Source organism: Marmota marmota, unplaced genomic scaffold (genome assembly GCF_001458135.2).
Source record: "Marmota marmota marmota unplaced genomic scaffold, marMar, whole genome shotgun sequence".
NCBI lineage: Eukaryota > Metazoa > Chordata > Mammalia > Rodentia > Sciuridae > Marmota > Marmota marmota.
This window is the reverse complement of record NW_026000075.1, coordinates 7,314,578-7,341,703: the sequence shown is the minus strand read 5'-3', so window position 1 is coordinate 7,341,703 and position 27,126 is coordinate 7,314,578. Positions and strand designations below refer to the sequence as shown.

The 27,126-nt window shown below is 34.0% G+C and overlaps 1 protein-coding gene across 12 annotated transcripts in view; it reads left to right on the top strand.

Annotated features, from left to right (window-relative positions):
• Positions 1 to 27,126, top strand: part of Naaladl2 (N-acetylated alpha-linked acidic dipeptidase like 2) — a 1,175,859-nt gene that overhangs the window by 943,351 nt on the left and 205,382 nt on the right. For 11 of the 12 annotated variants that reach the window (XM_048814261.1, XM_048814264.1, XM_048814263.1 and 8 more), the window contains one exon: positions 26,639 to 26,785. The exons of the other annotated variant lie outside the window; for it this stretch is intronic. In XM_048814261.1, the coding sequence (XP_048670218.1) occupies positions 26,639 to 26,785 (147 nt within the window). The remainder of the gene's footprint in view (positions 1 to 26,638; positions 26,786 to 27,126) is intronic. 12 annotated transcript variants of the gene reach the window in all.

Genomic DNA, 27,126 nt, shown 5'->3' with positions numbered 1-27,126 from the left:
GCATGATGACCCCAACAGCATTACAGGAGCTGGTCCTTTTAGCACTGGCATTCCTGATTAGTGAAATTAGTTTTAAATTACTTTAAATGTTTAGCCAGATCTATAATGTTTCTTAAACTGGATACCTATGAACTCAATGGCTTTCAGTCCTTTCAAGGAATTAATGATTTCCACAGTTTCTGTGTTTGCTTTTCCCGTTGTAGTTTCCTTATAAGTTATTCCACAGTATTGGTAGTGTTTACAGACACTTTTCAGCTTGAATAATATTGTTAGTTCTTTGATTGTTTAATGAGAGATAAACTGCTAAATGCATTGTGTCTGGCATGTAAAGCACCTTGCATTACTGTAATGTTAAATATTTATTATCATGTTGTTTTGATGCTAACTATACTCAGTTCATATTTTAAAGGATATTTTGCATTTCATGGCTTGTTAGTTTAATAAAAGTTAAGCAAACTCTTAAATGCCAACTTGTATGCACAAGATTATTAGTGTTCTGAATACATAAAAGTTCCAAAAGATTCATGCATACAAAAGTTTACTTTTTGGTAATCTAAGCTTTACATTTTCATCCCTTCTTTTATAAATTAGCTATTATATATNTACTGTCTGCAACACAAAGAAATTAATACTATATACAATACAAATTGAAATAATATAGGTTTTGACTCTCAAGTAGCTGGTGCTTCTCTTAGGCAGGTAAATCATAGATGTAATAAACTTTAATAAAGCACAGATATTTAAGTGAAGGGAACACCAGGGAGTGGAAGCTGGTAGACCAACTGTTAAGACACTAAGGCTTGATGAGCATTGCTTCTAACAAAATCAATGGGAAAGATCTCACTGTCTTTAGAATGAACGAGCAATAAATATGTTAAGCTGTCATTTTTGCCACAATATGTTTTATATATATACATATATACATATATATATAAATATATATATAAATATAATATATACATATATATAAATATATATATATATATATATATATATATCAATAGAATTCATGTGTGTGTGTGTGTGTGTGTTTGTTTATTATATTTCTGGTCATAGCTTTCAAGGCCCAAACTCCATACTGAGTTGGTAAACAGTACACGGTGATAAGAAGTCTTTCTGAATAGTGAATGAATGAATGCAGAGAGGAAGGTATGATTCATGCTTACTGAGGTGATGCTATGTATCTAGAGTTTTAAAGGACCAGTGGGTAACTCACAGACAGGATTAACAAAATTAAAGGCTTATAGGGTGATTCTAAAGCTTCTGCTCTTTATTTTTCCTAACACACCCCAGATAAGGGAATGCCTGGCTTGTGTTCCCAACCATTTCTCACTATCTACATTGTCTTGTAAGCCAGGAAAATCAAGTTCACCTTCTAATCTAATAAGTCACTGTTTTTAAAGTTTCTCTTATTTTATTTGTAGTATAGTTGAGAATGGATCTTTGATATTCTACACAGGAAGCTTGAGGAGATCCTTGTTTTCCTCTGTTACTCATCTTTTTCTTTCTTCTTACATTTCTATGATGTGGTCCTTAAGCTCACTTCCATTATTCCACAAAATATACTCACATGCCACCTCTTCTGTTAGATTTGGAGAGCCAAAAGAGAAACTTCAAGGTTGGATATGGGAATTTAGTTTATAAGTGTAACTATTGTGTTATTTTTCTTTAGCTAATATTACAGTTTGTTCTTTCATGTGCTACATTTGTATTATATTTACTCTAAATTTATTTTAACCTTGTGAATATCCTGCATGTCATTTCTCTCTTGATGACTCTATTGAGACATTTTCACTTATTTTTTTTAAGATAGACTTTATTCAGAGAGAGAGAGAGAGAATTTTTCAATATTTTATTTTTTAGTTCTCGGCAGACACAACATCTTTATTTTATTTTTATGTGGTGCTGATAATCGAACCCCGTGCATGCCAGGCAAGCGCGCTACCACTTGAGCCACATCCCCAGCCCCACATTTTCATTTACTAATTTCATTTTGTTCACTCTGACAACTTATCTCATTTATCACTATAGTGGTAAATTATCATTATATCTCCAATGATAATACAACACTTGGAGAGAATCAGAAACTATGAATGTGAATAAAACATTCTATTCCTCAGTTTTCTTCTTGTAAACTAATTTATTTAATATCTATTATACATTAAATATAGGTAACACATCATCTTCAAAGAACTTAAGTTTTCAAGACATAGTTTGTAAGGTATTCTAACACTAGTAAGGGAGGAAAGATTTATCTCCTACCATCTTAGTTTCTGTGGCTGGGGCCTGTTAATTTAATTGGCAAATTTTCCATTAACTAAAGGACCTTTGTTAAAATGTATTTTCCATATGTCTGAGTCTAGACCAGTGATTTTTGACATGAAGAAACAAAGCTGTTTTAAGCAATTTAATTCAAAATGTAACAGAATAGAAGCTTCTAAGTCTATCTGTACTCTTTCTGTTCTCTCCCTCTGGAGATTCTGAAAAGCTTTCCCCCTGATTGCATAGTGAGTTATTGTTATGAATAGACAAGGGTATAAAACTAAATTGAAAACCACTGGTTCAGTCCCAGGGTACTCTTGCATTTGTGGCCTCAGAAAATCCAGGCCTACCCTTCTACGTTGTTTCCATGAAAGCAGTTTTAACATTGACAGGACAGTTCCAAGTAATTAAAAGGTTACTGGAGATTTCTGTTCTGTTTTAATGTGGGCTTAGAATGGGCCCGGTCTTTTTGTTCACATTGGGTCATTGAATTTCAGAGGCTGAGCCAACTCTGTATTGTAGAGGTAAGATTTCCTTTAAAGAGATTTCCTTTAAAGAGCATTATTAATGCCATTGATTGGTATTTTAATTCCTTATTACAGGAAAGATGTGACTATGAGTCCTATACTGGGACAATCTAGGAAAGGTCTTAATAGTGTCCTTTCTGTACCTGGGCAGAATAAATTGCTCTGACTTTGATAATATATTTGGAATAAACTATGAGGGTGGACAAACAATGATCTGTTGTTGTACAGTGGTTATTTTTGGAGTGGGAAGTTCAGAAAAGGGAGTAAATGCTAAAATCTCTAGTTTATGCCATTCAAGGGGAAGTGCACACATTTCTAAAACATTAAACTGGTGCAACTTACTTTGGATGGAACACCAACCCCAGAGTGGTGTGATGACAACAGCACATCAAAGCAGAAGAGAGATGACATTAAGACATTCGGCCTGTGCTTAGGGAGGTTTTTCTATAGAGGCAGTAATCAATATAATTAAGAATTTGGTCTGGGAAAAAAAGCTTTGGAATTGGAATCTATTTGAAGAGAGAAAGAGACAGACAGACAGACACCTGGTCACTGAATTCTCTTAACGGCACATTTGGTGCATTTGGCTAAGTTGTAGGTAATACTTTAAAGTTTAATGATCTGAACTGGCCAATAAAGAAAAATGAATAATAATTGGATCCTTCACCCAGGAAAGAGAGAGACCCTTTAGGGGTGATTGTACGTGGAACAGATCCCAGCAATGCAGCTTGCACAGAAGAGTCCGTGCATCAGGGTGTGGAGGATTCAGCCTAGGAATATCACCAGTACCAATAGAACTACAACATTTTCTGTCATCTTTTGTTCAGATTCCTTGGTTTTGGTTATATAAAAGAGCTAATGAGTGACAAAATTGTCTGGCTTCCCTTAAGAAAGAAAATTCTGAGTCTTTAAATCTTTCTTCATATGATTAATTTAAGGAATCTATAGCATTTGAAAAGCATTGACCCTCTTACAGTGAGGCTTTTTTGGGGGGGAGGGGAGCTCTACCACTTTATATAAAACGTAATCTAATTAAGAGAGAATTTTTTCCTAGATAAACCTTAGTTTAATAATTGTTTTGTGATAAATGCAGAATTTTAATGTCTATATATTATTATCCTATTAATTTATAATTTGTTCACTTAAAACTGCATGTAGTAATTCCTATTTATCTGTAGTTTAGCTTTTCCTGGTTTCATTTACTCAGGGACAACTGTATTATGAAAATATTAAATAAAATATTTCAGAAATAAATAACTCATGAGCTTTAAACTGAATGCCTTTCTGAGTAGCCGGATGACATCTTGTGTCATTCAGCTCTGTCTTACCCAGAATGTGAATCGTTTCTTTGTCCACCATTGCTGTATATGCTCCCTGCCCATTGGTCACTTAATCGTCATCCTGGTTATTAGGTTGATTATTTCAATATCACAGTGTTTGTCTTCAAGTAACCCTTATTTACCTAATAATGGCCCCAAAGTGCAAGAGTAGTAATACTAGCACATTGTATATGCCTTAGTGAATACTTAAAGTGCTTCCTTTAAATGCAAAGGTGAAACAACAATAAAATATTTGGAGAGACCATATTCACAAAACTTTTATTGCAGAATAGTGTCATGATTCTTTGATTTTTCTATTTTATTATTAAATATTGTTGTCAATCCCTTACTGTCACTAATTTATAAATTAAACTGTATCATAGGTTTGTATATATAGGAAAAAACATATGATATGTAGGTTTCAATATAGTATGAGATTTCTTGCACCCATTGGATGTCTTGGAATATATCTCTCCTGGATAAGAAAGAACTACTGCATAATTAAAATAGGTAAATATTTAGAACCATGTAAAGCTATTTATATATACAGTGTGCAGTGTGGACTATAGGGATAGTAAGAGTAAACCGACTTTTAGGTAAACATTAAAATGATTGTAAAGAAAATAACTTATAGGTAGAAATATGAAGTGTATGGGAAATGCAATGGGTATAGTGTTGCTACTCCTTTACTTGATGTTTCCCAAAGAATAATATACTCCTCAGTGCATGTGTTCTTCATATTTGCTCTTTTCTCTTCCATAATATCTCTAGTTGAAAAGAAAAAAGTATTAAATTTTACATGCAAATTTTTAGTAGTTTGAAAATGACTAGGGGCAATTCTGCCTATTAAAAATTTTATTCCTACTACTGGTATTTTAAAATGTTGAACATCTAGTTTATATTGAAATATACAGCTATACTTTCATATTACTGAGATTTATCATATTATGTGCTTGTCAAAATCTGCATGTTTCTTTGTTACAAGTTGTTAAAGAAATGTTCTATTAATATGTGTGTTCTTGTCTCACAGTTTGATAGTGCTATGTTAACTGATGAATATTTAATAAAAGTATAATAAGAAGTGAAGCATGCATTAAACAATATATTAAAATTTCCTCTTTGCTTATATTGCATTTTTATACCATTTTATTAACTTAGAAATATATACTGATGAATGTGAGGCATTATAACATTGTTCACAGGTGGGGACTAAAGTATATACCTATGACATGTCAGAAATTTCTAGAATTAATTGCTTAATTTATTTGGGTATATGGAGAATGTTCAATACAGTCTCAATTTTAAGTGGGTCCAATTTAAGAGATACTTCTGGTGAGAAATTGGTAATTATTGTACATTATAATCATTTTTAAAATTATATCACTTAATCAAATACCACAAAATTAAATTTGCTCTTACAGATTCAGCTTTACCTTTCACTTTCTTGCTTTTCAATATACTAAGTCCAAAAACAACTTATAGACAGCTCATTAAATATTCATGTTTAAATATGAATAATAATCTTCAGATTATTCTGAAAACTCAGTTTCTGTTTTCTAAGCATGTCAAGTCTCCAGGAAGTAAAGAGAAATAATTTGTGCTCTATCTGAATCATTATATTAGTTACTTCATGTAGTAGCTATTGAATAAATATGACTAAATCTAAGAAAAGTCTAAATATAAAGACATGTTTTGACCAGTTTTATTCCATTTGATACTTTAAAAACTTCTAAAATTAATAAATTGTGATATATGATCTGAGGACTTGAGGACTTGGAATTTCCTAGGTTTCCTATATTATCTAGATTCTAAGTCAAATTATTGAATTTATGATATCTTAAGGTTTGAATATCCTAAAAGATCAAGGGATAAAGATATTTAAAGTTTCCTGAAGAGTTTTCCTTGAATTTATCTGAAATTATTATCATTTTCTCTTTTGTGTCCTGGTCCTTCTCTATGTCCTCAGATTACATTTTCTTCATGACATCTTCCCAGCAGTATTTCACATGAATCTCTTCTTTCTTCACACAGTTCTTGAACTTACATATTGAACTAAATAGTTTATTTCTCAATTATATATTGCTTTGTTTTTTTTTTTAAAGTGGTTGACATTGTGAAATTTTGTTTCCTTCATAAAGCACAACTCGTAAAATTGATCCATTCCTTTGGGACCCCTTTTGGTTTCAATTCTAGAAAATGTTTGCAAGTGATAATGATATTTGGAAATTGTAGCCTCAAAATTAGGATCATTATATAATAAAGATTTCCACATATATTTTTTAAATCTATTCATTTTTTCTTTTAAAGGATGGTTTCAAATATAATTAGTATTGATTGATTCATTTATTCAAGAAATATTTATCAAGCACCTCCTATTATGGTGGTTTAGATATGACCTGTGTGAAACATTGCCAGAACATTCGGAGGTAAAATGATCAGATTATAGAAGTTTTAAGATAGTCAGCATATTATTATACTAATAGGGATTAACTGGGTAGTAACTGTAATCAGACAGGGTGTGGTCAGAGGAGATGGGTTACTGGGGGCATGTCTTTGGGATTTATATTTGTCCCTGGTGAACCAAACTCTCTCCACTTCCATGTTGTCACTGTTCTGACTTGCTTTAATCTACCATTTCCTTCTGCCATGTTGTTCTGCCTCATCCTGGGCCCAGAACAATGAAGTTGGCCATCTATGGACTAAAATCTCTAGACCCCCAAATAAACTTTTTCTCCTGTATGTTGTTCTTATCATGTCTTTTAGTCACATTGGCAAAGAAGCTGATTAAAACACCAGCCAAATGGAATGAGATGTGGTCCCTATGGAGTATACATTCTCAAGTGAGGAGCTAGATAATATAGGAGTTAATTAAGAAGTGAACAGGAAGTTATCAGTTGACAATAAGCGCTATATGAAGATTATAGCCAGGTGTCAGGTTGACTGCTTCACACAGAAACATCAAGAAAGTCTTGTAGGAGGAGTCTTCTAGGATATTTAAATTAAGATCTGCAGGAGCAAATCAAGGGCCAATTATTTTAAGAGGGGTAATCACATTCCTAAGTGTGGAATGTTAATAAGTGAAAGAAGATTCAAGAAGAGAGGAAGTAACCAGAAGCCATGTCAGGAAGGACTTTGCAAGCCATGGTCAGTATTTGGATTTTATTCTGAGTATAACAGAAAGGCCTTGGAAATTTTTAAATCCAGGTGAGAAGATTATGGTAGCATTTATACTTTAAAAAATAAAATGTTATTTTTTTCAAAAGTACTTTTCATTTTATTCGTCATTATAATCATTATGTTTAATATAATGTTATTGCCAAAGACTTCTTATCAGTACCTTTATATTAAATTCTATTGAATCTATTAAATTCTGTTATGGTCTGGGTGAATGTCCCCCCAAAGGCTCAAATGTTAAAGGCTTTGTTTCCAAAGCAGCAATACTTAGAGGTGGGACTTTTGGAAAGTGAATGGATCATGAGGTCTCTGATCTCATCAGTAGATTCATCCATAGATGGATTGAAACTTGGCATCATTTGGAAATGGTAGAAAAAGTAGGAGGTGGGACCACATTGAAGTAAATGAGTACGTGTGGACTTGATGACTATATTTTTTTTTTTTAATTTTTTATTGTGGGTTGTTCAAAATGTTACAAATTTCTTGGCATATTATATTTGACACTTTGATTCAAGTGGGTTATGAACTCCCACCTTCACCCCATACACAGATTGCAGAATCACATCAGTTACACATCCATTGATTTACAAATTGTTGATGACTATATCTTATCTCCTGGCTCCTTCCTCTCTTTCTTACTGCTTTCCAGCCGCCATGAAGTGTACAGCTCTGAGCCACCATGCCCTCTCTGCTAATGGTGCTCTGCCTTTACCACAGGCCCACAGCAATGGAGCTAACCAAACTTAAACTAAAACCTCTGGAACCATGAGCCAAATAAATCTTTTCTCCTTCAAGTTGTTTTACTTAAGTATTTTGTAACAGCAAAGGAAAACTAACACAACTTCGTAAAGTAATATTTAAACCAATATATTATTCCCTTTAAAGCATTTTAAATGCAATATTTTCTTGTATCATATAAACATTTTATATGTGTAAGCATTTTTAATTCAGCTGTATCACAAGGTGCTTGAGTATATAAAGTATGTATTTTGTTCACCATTTGCATTGTGTAGGCATGGTCAAACAGTAGGTATTCAATAAATTATTGATTTTGCAATGATTATAAAATATTCTTATAAAATAACTGTGATTACTTACTGGTAGGCACATAGCAGACAACCTGAAAAAATTAAAAATTATCATTCCTATTTGAGAGAGGAACTCCACTTTGCATAATTACTAGTTTAGATAGGGTTTTATAGTTTTTTTAATATTTATTTTTAAGTTTTAGGTGGACACAATATCTTTATTTTACATTTATGTGAGGTGCTGAGGACTGAACCAAGTGCCTCATGCATGCTTGGCAAGCACTCTACCACTGAGCCACAAATCTCAGCCCTAGTTTTATAGGTTTTTAAAACTTTATTAAATTTTTTTTGGTTAAAATCCTGTATAAAGTGTGAAGCATTTAAAGAATAAGAAAAAAATTTACCTTCTCTTGAATGAGAGGTGAATTGAACTGACTTATAAAACAAGGAAACAAAAAGCAAAAATCCAACTTTAAATTCTCTTACTCTGCTTATCAGTTTCCTTTTACTTTTGAGTAGTCATCCTTGAAGATTGTTGTCTTGATGCAACCAACCAAACCTATGTTTGGCCAACTCAATTGCTTGAGCAGTTTCAGGTAAACCAGTGACTCACCTTGGCCTCTGTTAATGTGATCAGCACAGTGCAGGATACGTGGAGGTAGTGCTAACAGCCCACCTCCTGCTTCCTCCTTGGTGTACATTCACCCATAAAATAAATTTCATAAGAGGGAGAAGATTTTGGAGCAGTAAGAGAAAAAATAATTCTTCTGAAAAATCATGAAGAAGGTTAAGAGAAAAGGAAGTTGTAGTTTTGAAGTGGGAGTCAGGTTCTACCTGGGTCTTTGCATTATGTTTCTGGTCATTGGCAAGTGCCTAATTAGTCATATCTCAGATTTCTCATCTATCTGATAACTGTAATTTCATAATTACCTCAAAGTGCTGTGAAATATATAGGATTCTTTGCTTAAAATCCTGTATAATGTGTGAAGCATTTAAAGAATAAGATAATACACTTTCTAAATACTAGCTCTCAGAACAAACCGTTGAAAAACCATAATGGATATGCTTGATTTAATATGTTCGAAATTGAACTCCAGGTGGAACACTATTACAGAATTTCTATTTGACATTATTATTTTCAGTTGGCGTATTAAAATTGGCATCATTTTGCTGAATGCCAAACACATACCAAAAAAATTTAGGGATGCTAAGTTCTGGACTATAGGGAATAAAGTTCTCATTTGCAAAAAACATGGTCTCTCTGAACTTCAAGCACTCTCTTGTAAACTTTTATTCCATAATTTAATCTGCTTTAGAATAGTAGTAATGCCTTGTATCTCTCTAACCTCCTACTGTATTTTTATTTGTGTTAGTGAATAAAAATATAATGTTAATGAGGAAGTTTTTCAGGTGGTAGTTTAGAAAATATGAGAATGCTCTCTGCAGGCCAGAAACACAGAACAGTATGATGTTCACACTGACAAGCCTAGAAATGGAGGCAAAACTATGTCTTAATTTGGGATTTAAGCCAGTTGATTATCAGTTTTTAAAATAAACTATGGTAGAAATATATAAGTATTTGAGTCCTTTAGTCCCTTTAGGCTACATAAAAATACCTTAAACTAGATAGTCTACAAACAAAAGAAGTTTAGTTCACAGTCAGGAAGCTAGGGAGTTTGAGGTCAGAGTGTCCGTAGATTCAGTATCTGGTGAGGGTTCATTTCCTCATTTATAGATGGTATCTCTGGCTGTGTCCACATAGGGTGCCTACTCTATAAGGGCACTAAACTCATTCATGAGGGTTTTGCCCTCAGGGCCTAATTACCCCCCAAATTTTATACCTGCTAATACTGTTACCTTGGGGTCTATGATTTCAACATATGAATATGGGAGGGGGGACACAAACATTCAGACCAGAGGAAGAGGTTTTCTCCCTAAAAACAAGTGAAACTAAATATGCTTTACTTAAGTGAGTACAAATAATTCTGCACATGACTTTAGGCAAAGATTGATCTTTGATTTATTTCTCAAGTCAAACTCTGCTTCAGATAACTCTTATAATATATCTACTTTAAAATGCATACATTTTATACTGTGTTCCACTTACTATATTTTTTTTCTGAATATCTCTTAACACTTTTGAAGTGACTTCTTAAAAAATGAGAAGTGAAGATAGACTGTTTGTCTATCTTACATAATTTGCATAATTTATTCTCCTAACTACTGTCTTACCCTGAAGAACAGAAAGTTGTCTATGGCCTGCTTTTGAAAAATAAATTTGATTTATGAATTTTATCAAGTTTTAAAACTAATATGAATATCATATATAGATACTTTTATAGACATTATGTGTAGCATATTTGTTTCATTTTATTTTATTATTACGTTTTGGTACTGGGGATTGAACTTAGGGGCCGTTTACAACTGAACTACATCTCCAGACCTTTTTATTTTTTTGTTTTGTGGAAGGGTCTCATTAAGTTGCTGAGGGTCTCTCTAAGATGCTCAGGCTGGTCTACAACTTGACTTGCTGTCTCAATGTGCCATGTTGTGGGGATCCTAGGCATGCACAACTGCAGCTGGCTAGTATCCATATCTTATATAGCAAATAGTGATTGTAGATAGCTATGCATGTAAAAAGAAAAAAAACATGTGTATGAAAACATATAAGTATATACATAAATAAATATGTCTACAAAAGCTGTTGTACCTCATGTAATATTTTTTAAATGGCAAAATAAAAAAAAAGATAGTTTCTATGTGGAAGACTTTGGAACCTAAGTTCGATAAAAAAAAAAAAAAATTAGTTTTGTGTTTGGAGTTCCAAGGGACATAGTTCTAAATGTTACATTGTCATTTTAGTATATTTCCTGTGCCTTGGATTCCTCATCCATTTGTTGGGTGAGTGTCATAGTGAAGCTGCAGGACAAAAGACAGGCAATATAGATAATAAATAATTGGGTCCAATTGGGAAAGTGGGGGATGGTTAGAAAGGAAAGAAAATAAAATGTTGCCTTTTGCCCCTCCTCTTTTCAAAGCCCTTCCCCCTGCTTCAACCTGTTGCTAAGGTAACTGCCCCAGGAATTGTTCCTCCTTGCAGGAGCTGTTGTTAATCAATGCCTCCTGGCCTGCTACCTGCCTGGATCATTTCCTCAATTGGCCCTTCCCCCTTGCCTACTTGCTTCCTACCTTTTTGCTCTCCCTGGCCTGGCCTGTTCACAAATGCAGGATGGGGAAAGATAAGGAAAAAGAGGGCAGGGGAACAAAGAGAATCTAAAATCTATAAAAGGGGCAGGCCATTCCCACTTATTTGGACACCAGCTATCGCCCCCCTTTGTCCTCCAGGGAGAAGTCTGTTTCCATCTTTTAAATAAAACTTGCTTTCTGTGCTTGCCTCAGCATTTCTCCAGGGTTTAATCTTCACAGTGGTCATCAGAGGTCTCAAAAGTTTCTACACCGAGGTTTTTTGAGATGCTTAAGGTGTTAACATTCATGAAATGAACAGCATGGCTTCCTGCCTGTCCAATATATGGTGCTCAATATATTGTTAGCCCTTTCTGAAACACCGTTTACATTGTCTATCTAGCATAGCTCTTGAATTTTCCAATCAGAATAGTGCAAAATAATACTTTGGAGGGAGTACCATTTTCTGATTCTTAGATAACTTATTAGTGAAATAGTGATGTCTTGTCTTAGGTCAGTTCCCTGGATGTAGAACTTGAAATGGAGATTCCAATGCATATAAATTATTGGCAGGAATATTCTTCAGGAAAAATTTATATGGACATGAGTGAAGCAGGTCAGGAAAGTAGAAGAGCTAATCAAGGAATGGGTGCTACTTTAGAAGAGTCAGGCAAGAGGTTTCTGAACAGGAGACATCTGAACTGAGATCTGAACAAACATGAAGGAGAGGCTCATAGAAATAAGTAGAGGAAAGTATGCTAGACAGAGCACATGGGGAATTCAGAGACCCCAAGGCCTGTGCATGCTTGACTTGCTTGAATCACAATAGGGGGCCAGTGTCATTGAGAAGTGAGTGATGGTAAAAGTGGTATGAAATGAGGCCAGTAAAGCACAGAGGGCACTATTGTGCTTTAGTCTGGGTGTTAGGGAAATCATTACAAGGATGAAAGCAAAGCATCTTCATCTGATTCGATCATAAAAGGTTTAATTTTAATGAAAGACAGAGTGTGGGGAGGGAGCAATAATACTGCATCAAATACTTTTGTCTCAAGTAAAAGATAATGGGGACTTAGACTTTTTGGAAGCAACGGATATTGTAAAAAGGTGTCAGCTTTGGAATATATTTGAAGTTCAGCTGTCCGGATTTGCTGATGGATTGATTAGCTTTGTGCTTCTCAAGCAGTAAACCCTGGAATGGCTACATTAGTATTACCAGTAGCACTGGTGCTTGCATATTTTGGGGCCTCCCCTCAGACCTACGGAATCAGAAATAAGAGATGGAGCCCAGAAATTTGTATTGTGATAAGCTCTCTAGGTGATCTCTTGCATGACAATGTTTGACAGTAAATTACAAGTAAGAAGCAAATGATAGTAAAAAGCAAACACGACTACAAAGATTTTACCTATGCTTGGGTTCACTGGGTTCAGATCATTTATGGAGAATGGAAAACTCTCCCAAAAGAGTTGATTTAGGAAGAAAAATCAAATAAGCTTTGATTTCTTTTCTTCTTGGTGCTGGCAATTAAATATGCTAAGCACAAGCTGTACTACTAAACTACATCCCCAGGCCTTGCTTTTATTTTTACAATTTTTAATTGTAAGATACTTGTAATATAAGAATTACTATCAAGCATTGTTAAGCATACAGTTCAGTTGTGTTATGTACAATTGCATTATTATACAACCAGTCTTCAAAAAATTTTCCTATTGTAAAACTGAAACTCTATAGTCACGAAATTACAACCTGCATTTTCCCTTCCCCCAGACTCAGAAAACCTCTGTCCTATTTTCTGTCAGTATAAATTTCACTGATCCAGATACCTCATCACCCTAGCCAGCTCAGGGTCCTCGAACAAACTGTCATAGACTTGGTGAATTTAGCAATAGATGTTTATTTCTCACAACTCTAAAGCCTGGGCGGTCTAAGATCAAGGCTCCAGTTCCCAAAAAAGCTCTCTTCCTGACTTCCATATGGCCCTCCTATTGCATCATCATCACAGGAACGATAGAGCAAGAGAGCTCTGTGGTCGCTGTCTCTTCTGTAAAGGCACCAGTCATATCCGATTAGGACCCCATCTTTATGATCTCATCTAACCTTTATCATTTCTTCATAAGCCCTTTCTCCAGTTAAAGACTAGGGCTTCAATATATGAATTTGGGGACAACACAGTTTAGTCCACATTGCTTATATATGAGGAATTCTATGAGATGTACATTTGTGTTTCTTTGTGACTGGCTTACTTTGTTTAGTAGAATCTAGTCTTTGATGTGTTAAATTTGAAGTACCTGTTTGACATCCAAGTGAGATGTCAAGGTGGCAGATGGCAGAAGAATATGCTAAATGATCATTTGTGTGCTTTTTTTGTGTCTACCTACAAAATGCCAAATACAGCACAAAGCCCCATATCAAATTGCTTTCCATTTCAAAGTGCTTTGAGTTCCAGATGTGGAAAAGAAAGGATGTCCAAGTTATACTGTGAAAGCAGACTTCTTTAGAATCCCTGCATGAAGGTTAAAGAGTCAAGCACAATGGACTTGGAAACCAACTGTGACAGCAATTTTGGCTGTGTTACTACCTGAGTGACTACAGAGGATTAAAAAAAAAAAAATCTCACACTAGGATAGTTTTAAAACAGGTTAGGGATAATTATTTCCTTCTTAAAGTTTGTTATAAAGACATTGTGTATGAAAACATCATGAACATAGTAGATACCTAATATGTATTTGTTAAATCAAAATTTAGCAGTTGTATATTTTTTAAATGTTAGATCACTATTGTTTTACTATATTGTTACTGGGTTTTGTTTTTAGTTTTAATATATTTTGCTAGTATTTTTTCTTGTTTTACAGTAATACATTTATCTTCAACCAATTTATATTTTATTAAAACATGAGTTTATATATATTGCATCTATAATGTCAGTTTCTGTAATTACAGTGTTAGGAATTTCAGTCTTTTTGGAATGGAACCCAGGGCTTTGCACTTGCTAGGCAAACACTTTACCCACTGAGCTATATTCCGAGCCCAATAACAATCCTCTTTTAAACAACCAACTAAAATTAAAATTTTAAAAAGTCTTTCTTAATACTGTTTTGTGTGAGGAATTAAAAGAATACATTTTACAACATTTAATGTTTATAAAACATTTAGTTATTGTCTTTTTTAGCAAGAATACTTAAATGAGAAAACTGCTATGCTTTGACATGAAGACCTCATAAAAGAGAGACAAGTTTGAGAAAGACGAAAATACAAAAAAGAATTTTAAAAAAATTCCTTTAATAACCACTTTTTTAAGGAAAAATGCATTCAATTATTGTGAAAAGACTTTGCTAAGTATGAGCATTCCACATCTTAGAAGGCAGGAATAAATAGTTTTAAGAAGATCTGGTAGAAAGTCATTGCAAAACAATGTAGAAGGTTTGTGTGTGTGTAAGTGTGCATGTGCGCATGTGTGTTGGTTACTTTACCAGTAATGACAATTTATAATAATTCTAGTAATGCACTAAGTACTGATGTACTAGCTGTACTAGGTGCTGAGTGCTTTGCTTGCATTATTTAATTTGCTCCTTTCAATTTTCTATAATATAGACATACTCCCTTTTACATTTAGAAAATTCAAGGCTTCAGGACGTAACTCCCCTATAGTCATCCTGCTGAAAAGAGACATCAATACTTTTTAAAGGAAAATGCAAAATTGTCTACCTCATCTTTGGTCTATTTGTAGGTCATAGCTTTGGTCGCTCTTTACTATTTATCTTAAGCACCTACTTATCACAATGTACTTGGTGATGTCAGTACACACTTACTGACTTCCTACAGGTGCCTAATGGGATACATAGTTCACTTGAAAGCAGAACTATTTGGCCCAGTAAGAAATTTAGAGAATGCTTTCCAGAATTGTTATGATTCATGGAATTACCTCAAGTCAGCTTTGAACTTCCCGGAGCATTTTTGGCACTGTGTCCTAAGCTAAGCCCCATGGTGCTGATGTAGTTCTTTTCTTGTCATTTCTTCTCATTAGAAGATGTTGAAATGTTAGATTGATTTCAGCTTTATGATGCAATACCTTTAAAAGCCTCATTTTATTGTGCTAACCAATATGAAGATGGACAGAACAAATTATCTTCATTTCAAACCATACAAGAGAGACAGAAAAAATACAAAGGATAATTAAGTTACAAGAAGAGATATAAGCAAAAGACTTCTTCGTACATTCTAACCAAAATAATGGTTCTTACATCTGATACAAAGCAAGCTAACAGTTGAGGATCTGCATTGGGTGCCAGTGAGCCTGGGCAGTGTCTGGGGTCCTTCCTGTACATGGTGCTCCTTAGATGCAACAGTGGCCTACAAAACCCTGCTTCACTCTAGCAAAGCTACCCTAGGCCAGCAGCTACTTAGGCCTGAGATTTTAAGGTTGCAATGATGCTGTCATCTACCAGACTTAGACATACTACTGCTGATGGTGTTACTTCCTCTGTCCAGTTCCTGGCTCTCAGCACTTAATTTGCTTGAAATGGTAATGTGTAGTGATATGCAATCCACATCCTTTTGCCCTCCTGCTTGCCAAGTCTGCATTTTTCAGCCTTTTCTCCCTGTACCCTCCTAAAATTAAATGAATTACCTCTGAGATATCCGAGAGCATTCACCTGATTTACAACTGCCCTGTAACCCTGGTCATAGAGAGGACAACAAACATTTTTCTGCTACCTACTGACTGATTCTAAATATATGAAAGAAAAAAAAAATCATCCAATTTTTTTCTTTGCCTCTGAGTTATCTTCTTTTTAATGCCTGATTTTTTTTTCCAAAGGGAAATTTATTAAACTGTTTCATCTAACGTAGATTTTGTTTAAATATTTCATTACATATATTTGCTGCCTGAGACAGTTAATGTTGATTTCAACACCAGTTAGATTTTTCAGCTAATTTTTTTAATGCCTGGTAGTTGGAATGTATCACTGAAATGCTGATACCACATTATTTAAAATAACATTGCCTGTGAGGATAGCAGAAGCTATTTAAGACAAACCTCAAGAAGGCTGGTGAAATAATAGCCCAAGTTACCTTATGTCAGCCAATTCCTCACATGGAACAGCATTGTAAGGCCAGAGTTGTTATCCCTCACAGAGACATAAAATCTATGTCTTGGTCATTAGAGGTCCTATGGTAGTGTGGCCCAGGGGGAGTGTGCTTTAGCCAGTGGGTTGGCCAAAGGTCAACATCGGCAGTACTGCTTTACCTTTACCATATGCTCACAATTTCAATTCCACATAATCACAGCACAGTTTTTGGAAGGGCTCTAGGCTTGTTATTCTTAATTCAGGAAGAAATGGGTTCAGTTATTGGAATGACCAATATCAAAACCATTAAAGTGGTGACAAAGTGGCAAAGGAATCTATGGTCCTCTCAGCTAGTAAATTATGTTCAAGTCAACATTTATCTTCAACTAAAAAGATAATTTTAATTTATTAGCAGTAGTTTAAGAACTTTTTCTGTATAAACAAAGGCACTTATTCCTCCATTCCTTGGTTAAATAGGGGTGTGTGTGCAAAAGTAGGCTGAGGATAGAGGCTGGGGATGTGGGTAAAAAAAAAAAAAAAAAAAATCTAAGTTCAAAATCTCTGCCTGCCACTCCATTTTCTATCTTTTTTTCTCTCTAGAGAGTCACCAAGCATTTAGTCTGTAAAATGTAGTAACAATACCTGCTTTTACTGTTTCACGGGGTTGCATTGTGATCTAATGTTGTCTATTTGTAAAATGTTAAGTCCTAATATAACTGCAGTCTACAATTAGTATATTTTAATAGTTAGATACTTGTCTATAAAGTGCCAACCCACACAAATTACATAAATGAGAATGGTCCTGAAGGAAATGATTATTATAAAATGAAGGAAGCTTTGTTTTGGGTGCTACCCCTCCACCTTTTGGCACTTTGTTCTCTCCAAGCTGTCTCTTAATCTCTTAGTTACTTGGGGTGTCAATCTCAGTAACCCAAATTGAAAGCCTCCTGCTGTTGTATCCCTGTTCTCCTTTAAAAAAAGTAAAGCTGCAGTTAATTTCCTGTTTCCTCCCAATAGCATATACACAACCTTTTTTGTTTGTTTGTTTGTTTGTTTGTTTTGTACTAGGGATGAACCCAGGTATGATTTACCACTGAGCCACATACCTGGCCATTTTTTATATTTATTTAGAGACAGAGTCTCACTGAGTTGCTTAGGGTCTTGCTAAGTTGCTGAGGCTGGTTTTGAACTCTCCATCCTCCTGCCTCAGCCTCCAGAGCCACTGGGATTATAGGCATGCACCACTGTGCCCAGCCATATGTAACCTTTTGATGGTGGTAAAAGCTACCTTTCTATATTCAATGGTGATCCATGACTCTGCTACTCTAATTACCCCACTTATTCACTCTTGGACATTTTTTAACTTGTTAACATTTCTGAAGGTGGTATCTATTATTATTATTTTTTTTAATTTACCAAAAAAACAAATGCCTTTCTAAAATTAACATTGTAACATAAAATTAAGGGAATCCTAGATTTATGAACATCTACCATATTTCAGAATGGATTTGAAAAAATGTATTTTTGGAGAGTTGATTCATTCACAGAATGACAGTTCAAAATAAATATGCAAATAATAAAGAGATTTCCTATCAAGAATGTTCTTCACATCAGTGTCTCTCTAGAGGTAAACAGCATTAGTTTACATTAAAGCATATAGACTTGCTTTTAAAACCTTTAAAAATATAATTGACAATATCATATAGGATCATTCTGCACATTATTTTTTCATATAAATATGAAGTTGGCATTTGTTCATTATCAGTGTATAAACAGCTTCATTTTTTTTCTTTTATAGACTATGTATTATTCCATTGCATGGATAAATAAATTATTTAACGTCATTGAATTTATATCAACTTTTTTTTCAGTATTGTATGAGGCATCAGATTCCTCCCATCTTTCAAAACACAGTCCATAGGTCATGAAAGTAAACATAAAAGACATCTTGTTTTTATGTATATAAGGCATTTATAATTATTTTAATGTAAAATGGCACTTCATACTTATTAACATTTTATAATTGATTTGATGGTCTTTTTTTCTTTATATAGCAAATAAACTAGCCATTTGTGAAATGAGTTTTCCATCATCTTTGTTGATTATAATTTTTGTCATGCAAAGAAGTTATAATTTTACATGGTTGGACTAATTAATCTTTTGTCTCCAAAAATGTGTTTTCCACTATGATATTATTAAAATTATCTTTCATTGTTTCCTCTACCATTTTATAATTTAAATTTGTACATTTAAAGATGAATTCATCTGGAATATATTGTGGTATAAGATACCATAGGGAAAATGATATTTTATGATTTTAGTGGAACTAAATCTCAACAGTTTCATTTAAATGTATTTTTACAGTTCTTCAATAACCACCTTTTATTTATTATTACACAAGAATTTAAGTGAAGAGGAAAAGAAGAGAATAAATATTTTTTGCCTTCATGTAACTGTTGGTTAAAAACCTCTGAACTGTGATAGAGAAGGAAGGAGAAATGAAGTCCATTTCTTAAGGAGAGGAAAGAAGAGCTTAGAGTGAAAGCAAGGAACAAATATCATCAATCTTCTCCCTTTTTACCCTTCTAGGTTGATCTACAACACTTGTTAGTGCATAAATACATTTTAAATTTAATAAGCAGTAGTCCAAACATAAGGTAACTTTTTTTTTTCACATCTCATAACAAAATTAAAGCTCTGAAAATTAACAGAATGAGATGGAAGAGAATGATTTTTCACTTTGGCAATTCTACTTGTATGCAAGTAGAATAGCTATTCTTCACTATTCAAAGTTGAAAATACTTCATTAACACTCAGTAATTTGGTCATTAAATCTCTGTAGAAAACCTGAGGAACTGGAAACTGAAAAATCCATGCTATGGGTTGAAAATTTCAATTATATGACATCTAGTTTTATCTGTGACCTAATTTTAACTTTAATAAAGACATTGCAAAATATGTGTTGTTTTTTATTCTTAACATTTTGAAATATATTTTGTATATGAGAAAGTCATCTGGAATATTAGATGATAGTGTTTAAGGTGACCTAAATAAGTGGTTTGAAATACTTAGTCAGTAAACATAACTTCTTGTTTCCTACTAATGATCAACAGAGGACAACTGCAAGGCAATGTTAAATTGAGCTATATTATATTGGCCTGCTGACATAAAAATACAAATACAAATTAATACAACATGATACACATAGGAGATAAGTAAATGTTACACATATGCTGCAGATATACATTTGGCTAAAACCCGATCTGGAGATCTAAAATTATTACAGAAAGACCCTGTAGAATCTCAAAATGAATAATGTTCAGATGTCTGAATGTGGTCTGTGTAACTGGATATAACATCATGGAAGAGAAGACAGAGCATTGCATTTAGAGTGATTCAATCTAAATTAAATCTAAAATTTAGTATTCAATCTAAATTTTATTGCTTCAGGGCCTCGATATTCTAATCTGTAAAATGAAGCTATTTTGCCAAGAGGATTCACCCAACTGTATCCTTCCTGTGGACAATTTTGGCATGCTAGTAAATCTTACATAAACCTTTTCTCAGAAACAATGCTTTTACAATGCTTAAATTAAAACATGGAGAAGCACAACAGAAACCACTTATACCAAACTATAGTTACCCAATATTTGCATTTTTGAAAAATATGGATCCTTGCATTTAACAAATTAAATAACAGAAGTCAGCAAAGTGTCTCATAACTGCCATCTTTTCAAATTAACAATGAGTTTAATGGCTATTTCAAGATATTCAGAACAATGAAATGAGATATGAAAATACTGAATTTCATTTGATTACAAAATTTCAGGTATAGCTAGATACTACTAGGTATTTGGAATACTTCATAATTGAAGGAAGTGTTAAATTTTCAGTTAGAAGCAAATAAAAATAGGATATAGTTTTATAAACCCCTGTAAGTTCATAGATGTTTTGAATTCATTCTGTGAATCCCTGAATAAGAACCTTACGGCTTTAGGATATTTAGGTTTATTTCTCTATGAATACTCACTTGTTATGTGATCTATTGCCCAGGATCATGTTTATAGACTTCTGAACTGAAAATATAGCTCTCTTTACTACTATTAGTGAGAAGTTCATTTTTTCACAGGTTTTGTTGAAAATTTCTTAAAGCAAAGTAACCCAATATCTAAGGATTAGTTATCCAATGTAGCAGAACTCACAGGTAATCTATTGGTATATAATAATTGTTTTTGCTATCCCTAGATTCATATGTTGTAGACTGAATCCCCAATACTATTTGGAAGTAGAGTCTGAGAGAGGTAATTATGGAAGGTAGAGCCCAAACGAATGGGATTAATGTCCTTATGAGAAGAAATGTTGACATGGAATCTCTGTCTCTGCCATATTAGTATATAAGAGTACAACTATCCTCTGCAAAGTAGGAAGAGAGACCTCAGCAGAAATTACCATGACAGGACTTTCTAAGCTCAAGGGTCATGAGAAATAAATGTATGTTATTTAATTTGCATGGTGTATAATATTCTGTTATACCAGTCCACGTTGATTTATTTACACACACACACACACACACCCCTACACAACTATATGTTGATATCTATATTTTTCTATGTATACCCACTGGGGGCTTGAGGGAGAGGGGAGAGAAATGAATTGGATTATGCAATTATGAGGCTGACCAGTCCCAAAATCTGCACCAAGAAAGTGAAGAACTGGGAGAGCCAATTCAGTGCTAGTCTGAATTTGAAGGCCTGGGTATCAGGAAAGCTGAAGGTGTAAGCTCTGGACCAAAACCCTGCAGCCTTGAGAAACAAAATAAGTTGCTGTTTCAATTCAAGAACTAAAAAAAGGAATAGACCAATATCCCAGCTCCAAGCAAGCAGGAAAGAAGACTCTTCCTTTACTCATGGGGAATCAGGCTATTTTATTCTTATTCAGACCTTCCTGAATTAGATTAGGGCCATTCATATTAGGGAGGATGATGTGTTACTATCTACCAAATCAAATATTAATCTCGTTCAAAACCACCCTCATAGATATTTGACCAGATATCTGGGTGCCTTATTGTCTAGTTAAGTTGACATTTACGCAGTGTCTATATTGAGAATCATTTTTTCAATAATGTAGTCATCATGATCACAGCTGGAACATTATTATAAAAAAATGGGAAAACCAGTGAAATAAGTTCTTTTCTAGACGATTGAAGTCATAAGAATAATACTGAAAGGAAAAGAAAGTGATTTAATTTTATTCTAATGTGTGGAGTGTAGTTGTTTTATTTTGAATGTCATACTTTTTTTTTTTTGCTGTTTGAATAAGTAATCAACTTAGATTTCCTATGCCTGTGGAATGAATGTTTATGTTTGCAGGGAAAAGGAGAGTGTGGGAGAAATGAGACATTTAAATTATTAAACAGATTATTAAATACTTTAGAAACTTGTCATTGTGTCTTGGCATCACTATCCAACTAATGTAAATGTTGATTTAATTTCTTTATTTTGTTTTTTTATGATCATTTACTATGAGGTATTGCCTTGCAGATTAAAAGTATGCTTTCAAAGAGCATGCAGCCTTAGCATCAAGATGGTGATTTCATTTCAGGTCTTTAACAGACTTGTGGTGGGAAATTAAACAAGTGACAACCCTGGTCTTTGCTTGAACTTGCTTATTTTATGAACTGGAATAAAAATGCTTGTTATCAAATGTTAAATGTGGAGCAGTTTGAACTCCTTAGATGAAATACTTAATATGAATTTACTCAGCCTTGTAAATAAATTTAAAAAGTTAATTGACCTGCACAAATTTGTTACAAACCTTCCCTCTCCCACAGTGCTTATCTTCTAGTAATATGAAGAAAATTAGGATTTCTTTCTACTTCCCTCACAGATATTAGTGCTTATGGGGGTTGAGGAGATCAGTGTCCATTATTTGGTATGATTAATCATAATCCACTGAAGTTCTGTGTGCAAAGATGATTCATATTAGAACCAAATATAGACATAGGATCACCTCGAATCTGTGAACCTGGCATAGATTTTAAAGTAATGAATAATGAGTATTTAGAGAATATTTAGAGAATAAAATAATGAACAATGAGTATCTAAAATAATGAACAATAAGTATTTAGAACCGTAAGAGAACAGGAATGTTATCTAATAGGATATCCCTACATAAAATAACTTTGGGTGGGCTTCTACCTTGCAAATTTAAATACCTTTTTATCTAGTTTTCTCTGAAGTTAGGAACAAGAATACAAAAACAAAATGAATACAGGTTTCAGGGTAATACTTTGTTAGTCCACCATTGTGACAAAATAGCTGAGGAAAGATTTGCTCTGGCTCGCGGTTTCAGGGGTTTTAGTCCATGTTCACTTGGCCTCAAAACTATGGGTCTGTGAAGAGGCAGATCATCATTGTGGGGAGCATGTGGCAGAAAAGAGCTGCTTACCTCATGGTGTCTGGGAAGCCGAGACAGAAAAAGATACAGGGAGAGAAAGAGAGGTCCAGGGACAAGATACACCCTTCCAAAGCCTTCCCCCAGTGAGCTGCTTCCTCTAACTGGGCTCCATCTCCTAAAGTTTCAACCACCTCTCAATAGTGCCTCCTGCCTGGGAGTAAATCTTCGGTACGTGAAACTTTAGGGGACATTCTAGATCCACAGCACATGCTTTATTCCCTCATATTGGATTAATCAGGAAAGTAAGAAGTAGAGAAAGAGGTGGAGAGAGAGAGAGAAGGAGAAGGAAGCAGCAAGATAAAGAGAAAAGAAAGAAGGAGAGAGAAAGGGACAAGAATTGAGAAAGAAAGAAGAAAAATGTTGTGGGTTAGTGAGGAAAGTTCTCTTCAGGAACTTCAGGGAAACCCTGTGTTTATCAAATCAGCAGTAGGCCCCAGAGACACAATTTAGAATACCATGTTGTTCCTGAAGTCCCCAGTCTTAAAGATTTTACTCTCAGTTGGTTTTTGACAGGAGGGCTCCAAGCTCTAGGCCCCAGCTATCCCTTGGGCAACCCAACCCTCTTCCATTGTACTATATCCCCCATAAATATTCCATATTTAGCACCATACATGTAGTTTGGCAGATCTTAAACTTCAACATAGAATTTTGACAAAAGATGACACTGTCTCTGTCAACATCTTCATTAGGAGTTTATATATGACAAAGGTGACGAGACAGAAGTTTCAATAGATGGGTAAAATAGAGCAAACCAGAGTGTGGAAGAGAATGCAGGGACAGAATTCATGAAGGTAATCCTGAAAGTTTGAGATGGCCTTCTTGATGTGCCTGAAAAATACAAAGTGCAAATAAGGCTGTAACTGAAAGAAACCATGGAAATGGAATGTGATGGAAATATCAAAGTTATACAATGTAAGTAGCCAGGGCAAGAACAAAAAGACTAGAAGAGGATCAGTAAAGTCTTCAAAAAGAATGTCCTGGGCTAAAACAACACTGAAGATAAACCAGAACTGTATCAATCTAGTTGTTAGAACAAACAAAGATGGATTGGAATGGGTTCATTTGTATAATTCAGGAACTTGCTTATATGAGAGGCTAACACTGTTTTTTTTTTTTTTCCAGAGAGCAACTAACATAAAACAATGATGATTGAGTAAAAATAATGCAGAACATTTTACTTAAATATCATATTTGGGTTTTTTTAATTAATAATTTAGTAGACACAAATACTAGAACTCAAAATTATCAATTTCTAGTTTGTGTCACTCTTCTGTTAAGAAATAAAAATTCTATGTAAGGAATGAATGCAGCTAAGAGTTGAATTGATCTTGAGAGTTGTGTATGCAAAATGAAATAAAAGCCAAATTTGTATTTTAATTGATATTGAGTACAGTGCATATACTATCTTAAAAAGACATAGATGTCCTTACGGTAGAGAGAATGTAAACTACTTAAATAATGATTTTTAATTTTATTGGGTAGGCATTTAGCAAAAGTAAATGCCAGATTCTAAAAAATTTTAATCATGACATAAAATTGTTCAACACTTTATTTTTCACAAATTCAGATGTCCCTGACCACCTTTCAGTATATTCAAATGAGTGGAGCAAGGTGAAAATGAGACTGGTGATTGGGCAATGGTGAATATCTTGCCTGCCCAAGATTTTCAAATGCAACTACAGGAAAAAGAATCTATTCTTGCTAAATGAATACCTTCACAAGGTGCTGTTTTTCAACACCTAGATCTCTAAATAATACTTAGTATTTTTTATATGATATGAAGTAATTTATTTGCATTTCATGATCTAATACTTAAGAGTGTATCTTCTTTGAGCATATTCAAGATCCTTCTTAAACTGTCCTGGTTTTATAAAATCTCCAGGAGTCTAAAACTATCCAGAATAAATCAAGGAGTTAAAGTATATTAACTTTCTGTTATGGTTTGAATAGGACATGTTCCCTTGAAAAACTTAATGTTGAAAGGTTCAGGATGTTCAGAGGTGAAATCATTAGATCAGAGGAGCTGCAACCTAATCAGTTGATTAATCTATGTGATGGATTAATAACTTGAATGGATTACTGGGTGGTAGCTATGGCAGGTGGGGCATGATTAGAGGAAGTAGTCACAGGGCAGGGGATGCCCTTGGGAGGTATATTTTGCCCCTGGCTCCTTACTTGCTTTCTGAATCCTGGCTGCCATGATATCAGCAGCTCTCCTCCACTAGGCCCTCCCACCATGATGTTCAGCCTCATCTCAGGCCTGTAACAATGGAGTCCTCAGACTATGGACTGAACCTCTGAAATCATCAATCCAGAATGAACTTTTATTCTTCTAATGTTTTCTTGTGTGGTGTTTTGGTCATAGCAATCAAAAGCTGACTGATACACTACCATTTCAGAAAATTAGGCTCTGAAAAAAAGCCAATTAGTGGAGTCATCCATCATAAAAAAGCATTAGGCTGCTACATCAGAATGTATGGCAAAACATTGTATTTCCAAACTGCTTAATTACCCTATATGTTTGGAAATAACATTAAGCTAAAACCTTGCATATATACAAACACTCATGCTGCCTTACTATTTTAATTGATTTTACCTTTGTTGCAAAGATCTTTCTATCATGGCCTTAAAGAAAATTGAATAAGTATTGAACCATTATATGTTTAAAATACCCAGCACTAGTATGGAAAAAAAAAGTTGGAATAACTCATTTTCTTAAGGTTAAACTGCATGTTTTTTAAGTTTTTTGATACATTATATTTGAAAGTATTTTTGAAATTATATTATACCAAAGAAGCACAAGAGGTTGAAGAGTCAATATCTTGATTTAATGGCAAATGTAATGAGCACATACGTTATGCCTGGTATTAAATGTGAGATGTTCTTATTCTTATTGGCAAATTTCCTCAACAGTAGCTTCCTGGGAGATTGCTATTCTTCCACATTGCATCTTTGAGACAACTAATCTCAGAAAGGTTCTACATCTTTGGAAACTTAATTAAAGCAGACATTTTTAATCAATACTTCTTACAAAAACTCTTCATTTCTTTTTGATTTTTAAAATTTTGTGTTTAAAGTTTCTACCACTTGTAGTACAAGATAGACAATTCTAACTTTGAGAAATAATAGTCTATCATCTTTTATTTCCCTCAGAGTTTTGCTTAGCTCTGTGGCTGGCTCTCTACGACTGATTGTAGTTATTGACAGATAATCTAAAAACATCTGAGAAAATATTTTTAAGAAGAAATGGAGAAAATTTCTTCTGTATTTTTTGGTAAACATTTTAAGAAGGATAAGATCCTTTTCAACTTTTTCAAGTTGAAGTCATTGCAGCCATAATAAAACTGTAACAAAAAATACTTTGGAAGCAATATCAACAAGCAAATCTTGATACCAGACAATGCCAGTCATGCTTCAGTGAGCATCAGAATCATAGGAAGTTATTTCAACACAGATTCCCATTCCTACCCTATTGGGTAGGAGGTGGAGCTTAAGCATTTGCATGTTGAACATACTCCTGATTAATATTGACGATATTAATACATGGACCACATTTTAGTAGCACTGACTTAAAGATGACCTGGAAAGCACAGTAAGTGTTAACAATTTAAATTATGTTTTTCAGAAAAATAAGTTCAACTGTACCAGAAGAGCTCAGTGTCCAGAAACCAATGTCAGCTCTGTACAGATACAAGGTGATGCCGATTATTTCATCAACCATCTTGGAGTTCCCACCGTGCAGTTTGCTTATGAGGACATCAAAGCATTAGAGGTGATTGTTCCTAAAAATGCAAAACACACACAATATAGCAGATGTGCAGAATTTGATTTTATCATAGCTATTCGTCTTTCATATCAAATAGGTCACTATAGAAACTGGCTTCATTTAGAGTGTTATTCTTGTTGTTCTGAGGCTTTGTAATAGTATTTGAAAACATCAGCTCTTTTCAATAGTGTTGAATTCAATTTAAAAAGATTTATACTGTCACTCACATTTTCACAGTGTGCTTCACAACAAGAAATTTGCAGTAGTTGGATTAACATCAAAACATAATTGTAATCTTCGGTATTCACAGAAACAGATGACATAGGCAATAGATTCTCCTCTCCTTG